General features: G+C 33.6%; 1 protein-coding gene across 9 annotated transcripts in view; it reads left to right on the top strand.

The window, feature by feature from the left end:
- Positions 1 to 14,466, top strand: part of LOC120778691 (hemicentin-1) — a 532,407-nt gene that overhangs the window by 454,385 nt on the left and 63,556 nt on the right. For all 9 annotated transcript variants that reach the window (XM_040110644.1, XM_040110643.1, XM_040110645.1 and 6 more), the window contains exons 4-7: positions 1,065 to 1,213; positions 3,965 to 4,135; positions 7,200 to 7,358; positions 8,883 to 8,959. In XM_040110644.1, coding sequence (XP_039966578.1) covers positions 1,065 to 1,213; positions 3,965 to 4,135; positions 7,200 to 7,358; positions 8,883 to 8,959 — 556 coding nt within the window. The remainder of the gene's footprint in view (positions 1 to 1,064; positions 1,214 to 3,964; positions 4,136 to 7,199; positions 7,359 to 8,882; positions 8,960 to 14,466) is intronic.

Genomic DNA, 14,466 nt, shown 5'->3' with positions numbered 1-14,466 from the left:
ACACCGCAGCAAAAAAAAGTTAGACTCGAAAGAGCGAAGGAGTTGTTACACTTGCACGAACGTGGCGAATTTCCGAACATTGTGTTTTCTGATGAGAAGAATTTCCCTATTGAGCAATTCATAAACTCTCAAAATGACCGTGTTTACTTGACCGAACGCACGTACGAGAATTTAAGCCTACGAATGGCCACCCGAAGTAATTTCCCATCGCAAGTGATGGTATGGGCTGCCGTGACCGCTGATGGGCGCTCTCCAGTCGTTTTCATCGAGCCTGGTGTCAAAGTAAATGCGACTTATTATCGTGAAAATATTTTGGAAGGTGCTTTAGAGCAGTGGGCACGTAAACACTTCGGCCGGAAAGAATGGACGTTCCAACAAGACTCGGCGCCGTCACATAAAGCGAGAATTAACCAAGAGTGGTTAAAAAATCATGTTCCACGCTTCATTTCGTCGACACAATGGCTTTCGAATTCACCAGACGCAAATCCGATGGACTTTTCCATCTGCTCCATTTTAGAGAGCAAGGTGCGGACTAAAAAATACACCAGTATGGATGCGCTCAAGAAAGCGATTGTACGTGAATGGGCCAAAATACCACAAGCTCACATTCGTGCAGCATGCAACTCGTTTTTTGACCGTTTGAGGGCCATAGTCAAGGCAAAAGGTGGCCATATCGAGCTAAAGTGAATGGATTCTAAATTTTTGATTATTTTCATACATTTTTGTCATTGGAATCAATAAAAATATTATCAAACTAAAAAATTATAGTCGTTTGAATAGGTAACACTTCGAGTGGGTAACCCTGTATTATACTCTCCTTAGCAACATTGTTGCGAGAGTATAAAAAAGCTGGCAAATTTTGGGTGCATTACTTTTGTACTTAAAACTCTTATAGAGTAGAATTTATGTCTACTATAATTATAAATTTACAGTTTTCAAAAATCGCCCTGACTAAATATTTAGTTGTTGACTTTACATTAATAATGAAACACCAATTTATTCTTTCGAAACTATGTTAAAATAATTTTATAAATTTTTTAAACATTTCTTAATATTTTTTGCAGAGTCACAGTGGAGCAAAATCCATTTAGATTAGTAATAAAGGACTTAAAAATATCTGATGAGGATATCTATCTTTGTGATACAACATTTCTTATACCAATCGAAACGTGTGATAATTTCAACGGATATCGTGTCGAGTTGAATGTCTTAGGTAAGCTAAATAATTTCCACTTTTCTAAATTTTTTTCGAAATTTGTATGGTTTATACTTTAACTACTTATATACTGTATAAATTTATTTCCTGAAAGAGCTTAATTTGTTGCATTAATTGCATTTTGCATGTAAAAATTTTTTTCTTTTTGTTTAAGTTGCGAAATTGGATGATTATATTCTTATGTAATCTACTTTGTGCTTTATTTAATATATTTTTACTTGCCACTTATTATTTTTTGTCTTTTTGGCTTTTATCTCTTTAAGTTTGCTGTCAAATAAATGAATAAAGAAAAAATGTTGCCATCTCTGCTTAAAATATTAAACATTTGCAAAATGTTTGTCATTTTTCTCGCATGTATTTTGCGCTTTGCATGCCAACTGCTGTATGTGTTGTTGTTTTTTGCATAGAGTTGTCATTACATGTAGGATTACCAATTTTTGTTATACCCTATTTGCACTAACACACATGCGACATGAAACAATTTTCGGTTTTTAGTTGTTTAAGTCATTTGCACATTAATGAAGTGAACCCTAGTCTAAATGTTTTGATAAATGTAACCTCTAAACTTAAAAGAAGAAGCTGTCTTCGATTCATCAAGCCACCGAATCGAACAAGCTATACCAGTTGTTCATACCGACTACCAGAATTTACGATGCTACCAGATCTTCTGATGAATGCGCAAATGTGCTCCGCTTGTTCAAGAAAAAATAAAACTGCCGTAAAGTATATAAAAAAAGCTGGTAGCGTTTAAAAAACCGATAAATCATTTTGTGTGGTATCCATGTATTCTTTTGTATAGAGCAGCGCTCAAAAGTAAACATAGAATTGGCGAACCGTAGGCGGTTTATATTATATAATAGAAATTTTAAATGCTTGTCGTTCTGACAATTTCCTTTGAGAATATTCTAATCGTGAACGTATTTCCCTCGATTTCAACTACTGCTACATTTTACAGTTGCTTCGCCTCTCAGAATCAAATGTGTTAGGTTTTGACCCTCTAGGCAAAAAAAAATCGTAAACTTCTGCACGGATCATTGTAAGAACCCTTTTCTTTTTTCCATATCCATATTTCTACCTAACTCTCAAAAAAACTTTCCGTTTTTGTCAAAGCAAGCTCATAAAAATATAAATTGATGAAAAATACTCAAACCGAGTGCGTTTTTTCGCGCAAGAGGTATCCCAAAAATTCATTCACTCATTTATTTTATTCTGCGCTCATTTATTACCTACTAACGCAATTAAAATTACATACTAACACTATTAAAATTGTTTTACGCTTTTTTATAGTCTCCAATAATGATCGCAACACAAAAACTTATCAAATGTGAATGTCATCTCAGCGTTGCATAAAGTTTTAATATTTTACTACAATTTTCATTGCTCAATAAAAACAGTGAATGCTCTTTCATTCCCGATATTGTGTTACTATACATCACTTACTAACTCACTGTCCGCTTTTCATGCGCTTAAAATTTATTATTCATAAAATTTTGAATGCAATTTTATTTTGTAAATAATATTTTATTTTTTTTTGTATTTCATGTTGGATTTCATAATTCATTGAACAAAAATAAAATATCATGCGATTTTTTTAACTGATTGTACTTTTGATAAACCCCATTCCCACCGCTCTCTTCTACTACTACTCGTACTCGTACTACTACTACTACAAAACCAAACCAAAAACGCTCGTCAACATCATCATCATGGATTTGTATATGCAAAATGCAAATGAAATGTTTTACATATATGCAAAATAAATTAAATATAAATATATGCCTGTATGAATACCAAATAATAAAAAAAAAACCAAAAATACAAAAAAACTCGCCTTTAACACCCGCCAAACCCAATTAAATCGGATTGAATCAATGAATGTCAAATTGAAATGTGTGCATACAACATAACCTTAAATTCGTTTACTTTGTGATCTTTCGTTACATTTTATTATGTTACTGCTAAAAACTCACACGAAAAATTAAATCAAAATGCAAATTAACCTTTTTTTCAAAAACAAAAACGTAGAAAATATTGGTAAATTACTAAACAAAAACAATTTTTATAAAACTCACAATTTTTTATATAGTTCAAATGGAATAAACTAGTTTCAGTTTTAGTTGTTATTGTTTCGTTTCATTTTCATTTCATTTGGCACATGTAATTTCGTTTTATGCTTCCGTTTTTGACTTTTCATTTTGATTTGAGTGGAAAATCGTTTAAATCTAATTTAAAATTAGTCGAATTTTAGTTCAAAATTTATTTTGTTTAAAAAATTTATTTAAAAAAAATAACCTAAAAACCTTGTGTTATTTAGAGAATTATTTTCTCTTTTTCAAAGAATTATTAATTTTTTATAGTTTAGAAATGAAATTCCGTAAGATTTACTCAATTATTAATTTTGCCTCTACAAACTCACGAATTCTTCTTGAATGTATCAACACAATAAATCAACTACTACTACAACAACAACTACCGCAAATACCAATCCCTAAAACACTTGCTGTATTGTCAACGCAACGTTAAACACAACAACACTACATTCACATAAATGTATCTGTCCTATTGTCAACCAACAACACACACAACCTGATAACCGTTATACTTCTGTAACATCTATACAACACTCAAACGACGAATGTATCACCTACACACCCACCCACACACATGCATACATATGTACACCCGACAACGTGGCGATTGGCGTAATTTGTGCATACGACTATTTGGTTGTTGTTGTTGACTGAGCAGTGCCACCAACGGAGGTTGTGATTCTGGATGAGAAGGGCGATCGCATTGAGAATGGTTCCGTCATTGGACCCATGCAGGAGCGGCAGTCACTAAAAGTGTCGTGTGTCGTACAGAATACACGACCGCAACCACAGGTCGGCTGGTGGCGGGGGAATAAGCGACTATTGACGCGTAAGTAGATGAACATTTTCACACTAACAATCAACAATATTAGTTAGATAATTAACTCAAAATAGGTAAAGTTTGCTTAAAGCTCAGAAACTGAAATGGAAATAAAAGAAAAGAAAAGCTACGAATAACATGATTTCAAATTTTTATAAAAACTTTAAGTATTTTATGTTAATGTTCTATATGTTAGTGCGGTCGGAAGTGAAATTTTTTGACCCCAAGCCAGTTAAAAGCCATCAAGCTTTTCTAATAATCAGGGAACTTTCTGTTTAGAGTTCTGCATACCTTCAAGACAAACACCTTCAGGCAGGACGTCATGTTACCTTTATTTGCAAGTAATATTATCATAACTTGTGTTTTCTTGGGTTATCGAGTTCAGGGCTGTCAATGAATTTTAGTTTATAGCAACCAAGTTGACATCATTCTCTGTAGATGCTCTCAATTACTTATTTTTCAGTATCAGCAAATTATAAGTTGTAAACGCAGCTCTACTGGAGTGAGTCTGTTCAAAATAAAAATCCATTCGCTTAAAATTTAAACGTTTATATTATTTTTGTATGTGTGTGTGCGTGTATTTCTTTTTTCAACTTTTATGTGCTGCACCAACTTGTGATGGTGCAGGTCAACCACTTGAGCTGCCACTTAAGGCTAATCTCAGTCAAAAGTCCTGCTGAAACATTACGCACGACAGAAATTTACGACCATACACGCCCAGCGTAAGCCGAGGAAACTTCGATGGCGGACTTAACACTTTGAATGTACCGTATTCCACTCTGCTTATTGCACCAAACGATGCGGCTTCATTCGAGCAAGACGAATGCGTGTCTGCTGTGAAATTTATTAGCAAACGAAAAAAATGCTTTGAGCGCATAAAAAACTTGTGGATTTTAGCAGCGTCTTATCAGACAACGCTCAATAGAGGTACACATGCAGAGAGCTGCGAAGAAAAAAAAAGTGTGAAAGGATCAGACTAAGTCCGCTTTTAAGGATGAACAGTGGTGCGCACAAGTTACGAAAAAACACCCGTTAAAAGGCATCGAACGCTCACCAGGAGTTCACGCACACACACTGGCACGACCGAGTGTTGTTGTAAAATCACTGAGAGCGTTGCTAATAAAATCTTTTTTATTGCCATGCATAAAAAAGCAATTGCATTAAATTTCTCAGCTTACTCGCTGGCGTAGCATAAAAATGGCGCACACTCACTCTTCTTGGATGTCCCTTTTGCCTCCTTCACACCGCTGGTAACCTTTTTAACGATGATTGTGCCACCAAATTAATTGGTTGTTTTAAGGAGTAAGCAAAGATAATAAAACAAAAACAACCTCTAAATGGAAGGTGCAAAGAATCCGAACAAAAGTGTAATGCAAAGCACGTTAGCCACCGCTTGACCGGACGTAGAGCAGGACCTACACATACACCTACAACACTCACTGAGGCTCTTGCGTGAGGTATATATGCTTATAGCAAAAATTAATGCGCCAAAGAGACAAGCCATTACTTCAACGGAATTCCGGGCGAAATACTTACGCGTATCGCAGCAAAAGCAAGAAGCCTGATTCAAAGCAAATTCCACTCGCGCGTACACCTAAGCATGCTTCTTGGTACAATTTCTTGCATAAAACGAGCTGCTTTTTAATTCTCCAACGCTTTTTATGGCTCTGTGAAGTTTCTGATTTCGCTAATAATTTCCGGCGAGGTTTGTTTTTTCCAGCAACATAAATCTCAAAAGATATTCTTTCTTTTCTGTTGGCCATTTACTCAATTTATTTCATCCGACTTGGGGTGTACTGCGAATTTTAGAAATTTATTTACGCTTTCACAAAGTATAATCTCTTTTCGCTCACTTTTTAACCGTTATCTAAATTCGTCCTTTTCTACGTGCGACCTTTTAAGTGATTTGCTCAATTACATTTTTATACGTTCATGCGTCCGTCTTAATTGTTGTTGCTGTAGTTAAGGTGTCTTGTATACGTCACTTTGACTCAACTGTTAATGATGGCAGCTACAAGAGGTGGAAATCGGAAGAAGTGTAATTGAAAAGTTACTTGAGTTGATAAAAGGCTTGATTGCAGTACAAACCTTTTATGAAACTTTTGGCGCGGAGTATATGTAAAGGATAAAATTTATGGACAAAACTCAACATTTTATTTTGGGCCTAAAGCTTTTAAAATATTCAAAAACATTCTTCAGTACAATTTCTAATAAATCGCAATTAATTTGACCTCCAATCCTTAGCGCAAGTTGTTTACGATCGAAGTAAGCATAACTTTCTGTTGACACAAGTCTAATCTTTCAAATCAAATCAGTTATACCATTCAAGAAGTATAAAACGTAACTTTGAGTTGGACTGTCCATCTGACTTTTTAATTTTTTAATTTTTTGAAATAACGCTTCTCAGTCGGATTATATAGTAACTAATATCTCTTAAAAATGATATTTCTGTATGTACTTGTAGTGTGTCAGAACATGTAACTCCAGTTCTTATATCTTTTGAATTTACTTCCCCCCAGATCGTTAGAGAAAGAAGTTAAGTTTCCTTCAAGCTATCGAAGAAGAGAATCGAATCGAATCAAACAGCTTAGGAAGCTGCACCATCAAGAAATAACTCCCTTTTTCAGCCTTTATTGTTTGAAATAATCACTAATTATTATTATAAAATTCCTCTGAAGATTCTGTAATAAAGAAGAACTAACTTCTAATGAAAAATTCACACGTGAGAATGTCCTACATAATATTAATTCAACTTTATTTAGTTTTCAATTAAAAATAGTTGTAAATTTCATGACTGCTGTATCTCACTCACACCCCTAAAGCTGTTTGGAATTTAAAATGCAACCTTTATCTCGGAATCACAGTAAAGATAAAAAGACACTAGGTGCTATTAATAAAAAATGTCAATAAAGAGTCTTAAGATGACATAAAAATTACTAACACTTTTCAACCATATCTGATGAGTTTTTTTCAAATGAATTCATAAAAAACAATTTTGTCAAAAAAACATATATGTAAATTTAATTTTAAATAATTATATTTTTAGTATAAATTTCTGTTTTATTTTGCACAGATTCCGCCTCCTATGTTGAGACGGATGGCCTGTTTACTGCCACGCTGGAGTTGAATTTGGAGTTGTCACGTGACGATCTGGCGAGAGATATTGAATGTCGCGTCGAGTCCGCAGCTCTGCCAAATAAGCTAATCAATAAGTTTCGTGTCGATTTACAAGGTAATTACAGAAAATATATTGCACCATCAGTAGTGTTGCTATGTTAAGTTTCTTTTTTTAAATACCATAAAAATAGAATGTCATTAGTGAAAAACGAAAAAAAGTGTTGTAAAACTTTTTATTGGGAAAATTTGTGTACACTGCTTAGTACTCGTTGCAGGGCTGCTTCGAAAAACAATTTAACACTTATTAACTCTAAAAATTTTAGTAAAGTGGCAACACTGTTTATGAATATTGTAACATGCAGTTAAAACTTAAGGAAATTGCATAATCTGATGTGAGATCGCAAGTTTATTTGCAAATTGAAAAGGTCACGCTACTCAAATTAAAGTAATTAATTAAATTCAGACACAAAATATCACACCAACTTACGCAACACGTCAACATAATTTTGATGGAAGAAATTGAAATGAAACAACAACTAAAGCCATATGGAAATTTATTTAATTAAGGTCGCGACTAAGCCTTTAGTAGAGAGTTTTGATTTTTTAAACAGAAGAATTGTAACATAATCATTAATTCCAAAGAAAGGGTAGTGAATATTGTTAGACGGGAAGAACCAAAGACGGAAAAGAACATACACTCGCGTCCAAATATACTGCTATACTGAAGTTTATGTCAAACCCAATAAGTAGACATGCATTTTTTAAATACTTAAAACCATAACTTACTCCACTCTATTCAATACCAAAGAATAATACGGTATATTTTGATACAAACATATTTACATAATAACTATAAACATAATACACGTGTCAGAATATATGTAAGTGTTTAAGTGTAAGAGGAAAATTAATGAAAGCCACATTTAAGAGACGGAGGCGTCACTTAATTAAGCACTTTAGTCGCAGGAAAACTAAAACTCGCGTACACTTCAATATGCAAAACCACTTAATTATAACAAAAAAAATATGCCTGTACCCGTAAAAAAGTTTGAGAAATGGTGCGAGGAAGTTAGAACAATAGCATTAAATACTTAAGTGTAATTGGACAAAGGCAAAAAGCAAAACATAAAAAAAATAAAACTAAGCTGACAGCAAAATTGATTGATGCCCTCTCTCATTGTATGGAATAGAATGAAAATGACAGTGGGCGCGTGTGTGAGCTACGTGCCACAGGAATGCTTTGCTATGCTTTAGGCTTTTTCTTTTCCCCTTCGTCCTTTCTTGCCATTCGCACATGCTTCGGGAGCGATTTGAAAAGGGTAGCTAAAAGTTAGATGCCATCTAAATTGCTGTTATTAATTATGTAGGCAGAGAAAGAATACTGAAGCAACAAAACACAAAATAAAAGTTATTTGTGCCTTAAAAGCTTGCGTCAAGTTGGTGTGGCGAATGCTTACGGTGACACAATGGCATAATTGCCAACAATACCGACCATTTATTTATCAATTTTTCATTGCAACGTAGAGAAATTGGCCGTTTTTCACCTGGCTGACTATTGTCTAATGCAATTTTAGAATTCCTTACTTCATCCCTTTTATTGATTCTGATTTATTTACCTTTCCTTTTATGTCATTTGCAGTGCGTCCGACGAGCATATCCATCAATGGTGTGGAGCATCATACAGTGCAGGGCAGCAAAGTGGTGCTGACATGTGATGTAAGTGTTGTGGTTTGAATATTACTAACTAATTAAGCTAAAATAGTCTAAGTTTTTACATTTTCTCACTTTTTCTTATAAAAATAATAATGGAAATTTTTTAAGGAACAAAACTCTGAATAATTTAAGGAAATTTACGTGGAAAGTTAAAACTTTCTATAAACTTCTTTTTCAATGAGTTATGAACACTGACAGCATCTCTGAATGACCATGACCAAATAAAATCCAATCAAACTGAATATTTTATTCTAATATACTCGTATGCGGACTATCCACGCCTACAAATAGACTGTTCTTAAAACGATTCGGTTCAAGAAGAGTGTATTTTAACTTGCATGATATAAGAACGAATGTATGTAGTATTTTGAAGCTGAACCATCAACAAGTAATTGTGACCGCTACGAAATTTCAAAACATATGTCTAAATATAAAAAATAACTTAACAACTCTTAAAATGAGTAAATTGTCCTAAGAATTAGTTGTTCTTTTATATCCGAGAAAAAAACTAAAAAGTGAAGTAATGTCTTACAAGATAACCGACTAAGATAATTCATTCTTGAAACATAATTCACATTTGAAGATAAGGGAAGGATAAAACAAAGATTTACCAGACCGACTAGAAGAACCTAACCTAATAGTTTCGGCAAATTTAACGCTTCCTGTTTGCCGACGTATATTCTTTAAAATTTTCCGCAAACAGCCGTGATTTATGGAACAAACTAAGGCTAGCCTAGAGCATTAAGGCTTTTCAGACAGCCCCTTAAATAAACGAATTACAAAATGCTCATTATAAAGTTTTCATCTCAGTTCGTTAGTTATTTAAAATAGCAATTTTTATTTTTTTTTTTAAAGAGTTAAATGTTTCTAAATTTTCACTATTTTGATATCCAAAATGTAGATATTTAGAGTTTTATTTTCCATTTTCAAATATTCAAATCACTTACATATTCTTTGCCATATTTCTTCATACAAATGTTCCATCTATTGCCTCAGATATTGTAAATTAGCCTCCATTATTGACGTTGTTATAAGGCACTATTTAATCAATAACCATGAGCCTTTCCAATAAAGGCTTCCCTACATGCAAGTTGACAACTAGCTAGTTCGTAACAACTATCTACATTTGCATATACTCGTATGATACGTGTGGACATGGTGCAAGAGCACACGATGCCGTGGGGTAATTGCCAATAATTAACTGTCAATTATTACTTTGATTTTTCTTCATGAAAATTTTAACAAGCATAAATGAAAATGTCGGAGTGGAGGGATATATGTATGTATACACATATGTGTATAGGTGTTTACGTCAGTGTGTTTACGGGTCGACAATTTGATGCTTTAATAGAATTGTAACGTTTAAAATTGTTACAATGAGGCGTTTTGCAAGCGCTAACCAGTTTTGAGTAGCAAATTCGATATTACATAGTGTTTAAAGGGTGGTACAAATGCATTGGTAATAGTTGTCTTCAAACCGCCAAGCGTTAGAGAATGGTCAAACAACAAACTATACCAAATAAACAAACACACAGTAATTACTAGTACAAGGTTATACCTTGTCCTCAAGCCCAATTCCATAAACGTTGTCTTTCTTTGCCGAAAAATTCTTCTTTCTTATAGCAGTGGCGCTGCCTTATGCTTTACAATCAAATTTTATTCTAAATCAAGTATTAATTTAACTAAAATAAACTAATTTTAGTGTCATGTAAAACACTTATTTCATATTGGACTCATTCACGATACAAAAAATTTTTCTAATATCTGCTAAACGAAAAGAAAGCCTTTATGCATATATATGTTGATTTAATGAGGCAATTACATACTTTCTTCTATCGAAGTTAACTCTTTTGCTCTCTTATTGCTCTTAAAAGGACATTTTAGGAGAGTAGTGCCTAAAGGTAGGGAGCAGAAAAATCCCGAATAGATGCCTAATGCTTCCGATAAATATTAACCGAAAAAGTGTGGTATCCAGTAATTTCATTGATAATTTGAAAAATTCTTTCAGAATTCCACATCGAAGTTGCATTTTCTTCTTCATTCGAGTTTACTAGTATCATTAGATCATACGGGTGAATACACTTTTTCATTCTCACTTCTGTCAATAGCACAAATGAGAGTTTAGTGCTGAGCGAAAATTTCCAAACACAGACGATATTATATTGGAAGAAATGCTTAGAAACGAATTCTGAACAATAATAATGAAATCCAAAAATTTCAGAAACGCTCTTGTATAATAAATATAAAAGAGTTTTTGATGAGGACTTCTAAACTGACACTTCAAACAACAAACCCAATAAGAAGAAATTTTCCGTTCCATATATGAACCACCCTGTATATCAGATATACACGTAAACTTATGCACGTATGCATCAAATTAACAAGCAAGGAAGAGCTAAGTTCGGGCGTAACCGAACATTTTATTCTCTTACAAGTTGCAAGGATAACAGCCGGCTAAATAACTTCAGGTGTTGGCAATATTGCAAAATGTAGCATAAAAGTTCAACTTCATTGTTCGATGAAATCTTGAATGGATTATAATCAAGGCGAAAATTACACTAAGTCATCCTCAATCGATTTTATCTATTTTAGCCAATAACACATACAAGTAATATTAAAATGCCACATATCAATTAAAAGCTCTTTGGGTTTCATTAGTCAGCCGAATTTTCGAAAATTTAATTTTAAGCAGAAAGATACAATTTTATTATTAAAATATTTTCATTTTCATTAAGATAATTCACATATTGGCCGATATACGCGATATAAAGTCATCCGGAAGTTCGAAAATCTTTATTATAGGTATATGGCGTCTCAGGGAATTATTGACGTGATTGAACCCATTTTTGATAAACAGAATTACTATTATCAGGAAAGCGCTATCTTCAAAATTATATTATATCTCTCACATATTGACCGATATTTTTGGTAAAAATACAACTAAAGGCACTGGGTCCACATATTCGGGAGGGTTAAACCATTTCGGTTCGATTTGGAAATTTTTTGTTATATTAATTGGTGCTTTATTTGTATAGTGGAATTGGTATTTAAATTGTATTATATGGGGAATATCGATATCCTGAATTTGGTTGATAGCGGAAGAATAGGTCCCGGGAAATGGATTTTCAACTAAATATGGGGGGTATTACGACCTTCGGCCGAATTTTAATTTATGTAAGCCCCATGTTCCATCCTGAGTGTAAATTTAGGGCTCTATCGTTTAATTTCGATTTTGCGTGGCAGTAGTTCGGTTACAATACCAAACTTCTTAAGGTGCCATGTCTACCAAGTTTCATCAAGATTCACCGTTAGATGAACGAAACTATTATACTCTGTAGGAACATGTTGCAAGTGTATAAAACTTAACACTTAATATGCACATATGTATAAATCAATACGTGCCTGTATGTATGTATGTCAAAACTCTAGTTTTTTCATGTAAATCCTTTCGCATAAACAGGCTCACAAATACACATACATACCTGACGGCATAATGGTATTTGCTCTATGAATGTGTATTGTTCGCTGGCATTCGTGTCAAGTTATGTATATGCGGCAAATTGCTTTTTATTGTAATTTTAATAGCTTTTTGTATAATTCGTTACATCGATTGTGCCGTTACAGCTGTTGTTTGCTGAAGCGAGCGGGCAAACATACACACATGTAGCATTTTGCCTTCAGACAGTTATTTAGATCAATGCATAATAGGCGTTTAATTGATAGTTTATTGTTCTTGGTTCAGCTTCTGCAACGGAAAATTGTATTCTTCATCATAAGTCAAAGGCAAATGATCATGTGCGTGTGTATTGGCGTTGAAAACTGTGTTAATTAATTTTACTTTCAATCAATGGCAATAAATTCAATTTGCAGCCAATGGCACAATGGCAAGTTATCATCTTTAGCTGTGAACTTAATTATTAGAGAATTACTAAAAGAAATGTGCGCATATATTCTCAGAAAATTATAGTATGTAAATACTGCATAATTGCAGTTGACTTATTTTGACAAGTTTGTTCACACATGAATGTCCTTTAAAAGATTTCCATTTTAAAGTTCATATACTTAGATATATTTACTGAAAGCATACCTATCAGTAAAAAAAAAATCCCGTAAGTAATCATACTAGCTTACAGTCATTTTGCGACGGTGATGTTAGTGGCTGTATTTTTACTACTTTTGGGCTCCTAAAACCGAAAATGATAGTAAAAATTGTATAACACGTTCGACGTTTTGCGATTTTAACTACTTGTATAGTCAAGGGGCTGTACGTGATGGAAAATTTGGATAATTTTGCAACATATTGCTACAGAGTATAATAGTTTTTTCACCTAAGGGTTGTTTGTATCAGCTAAAAATAAGGTCGTTGGAAATAGGGTTATGCATATATAAATGATCCAGATAACGAGACGAGTTGAAATCTGAGTGACTGTCTCTCTGTCCCTCCGTCCGTCTGTCCGTGTGCGTACGCGCCTTAAATCGATAAATAGTCCAAAGGCATTAAATTTTATATCTAGGTTGACACAAGAGGACTGTGTTGGAGACGTTTTTAAAAATGAAAGATGAAAAGCCATATGTCAGGACCAACTCCTTGACATTCCTGAAATTGGACTACAACCAATGCACCTATATATCACCTTATGACCAAAAAGTGTCCAAATCGGACAAAAAATATTCAAGACCACAGGTACCGAATATGTGGATTAGAGTTCCGATTGCGAACTTTTCATCGAAAATATCGGTCAGTCCGTGAGATATATTATACAAATGCGGAAAAATTTCTTTCCAAATAATAGTGTGCCTATATATCAAAAATGGGTTGAATCGGGCCATTAAATTATCTAGCCTTAATAGAACGATTTTCATACTTCCAGTTGAAAATACCTCATATATTATAACGGCAAAATCGTGAATTATTTTAATAAAATTGAGGGAGCGTGTTTTTCTAAAAAGGGTTTGGTCTTGGCAAGTTGCGGGGGTATACAATATTCGGTTACATCCGAACACAACCCTTCTTTACTTGTTTTAATTGTTATTAAAACTTTAGAGTTGCAATTAGATATAACTATTTATAGAAACCGTAGGCTTCGGAACTGTTTTATCGCAAAAAGAAGGACTCCTCCATCAAAGGAAGAAGTGAAACACATTGCAGCCTTACTACGTGAGTTCTGCCAATTCGGTTGAAAACTGGTTAGTTAGTTCGACTTAGTACTCTCCACCGTTCGTCTTAAGACAGCTGTTTTCTTACGTAATGAATATTAGTTCAAGTCCATCATTACTCTTGGTGCTCGTATGACCTATATTAATGATAGCAAAGCACTTATGAATGGTTGCTTCACTTGGCCCAGTCACCTGCTAAAAATTTCTATATGTTTAATTTATGGAAATAGGTTAACTAATCTGCCTCTTCTTATCATATTAAATGGCATGAGATAAGACCGGCTCAATATTTGGAAAGAAAAACGTTCAGCGAGGATCAAAGTAATTATATAATAAAATATTGAATCAAAATA

This window comes from Bactrocera tryoni, chromosome 5, assembly GCF_016617805.1.
Source record: "Bactrocera tryoni isolate S06 chromosome 5, CSIRO_BtryS06_freeze2, whole genome shotgun sequence".
Classification (NCBI taxonomy): Eukaryota; Metazoa; Arthropoda; class Insecta; order Diptera; family Tephritidae; genus Bactrocera; species Bactrocera tryoni.
The sequence above is the reverse complement of the archived record's forward strand: the minus strand, read 5'-3'. Positions and strand labels throughout refer to the sequence as shown.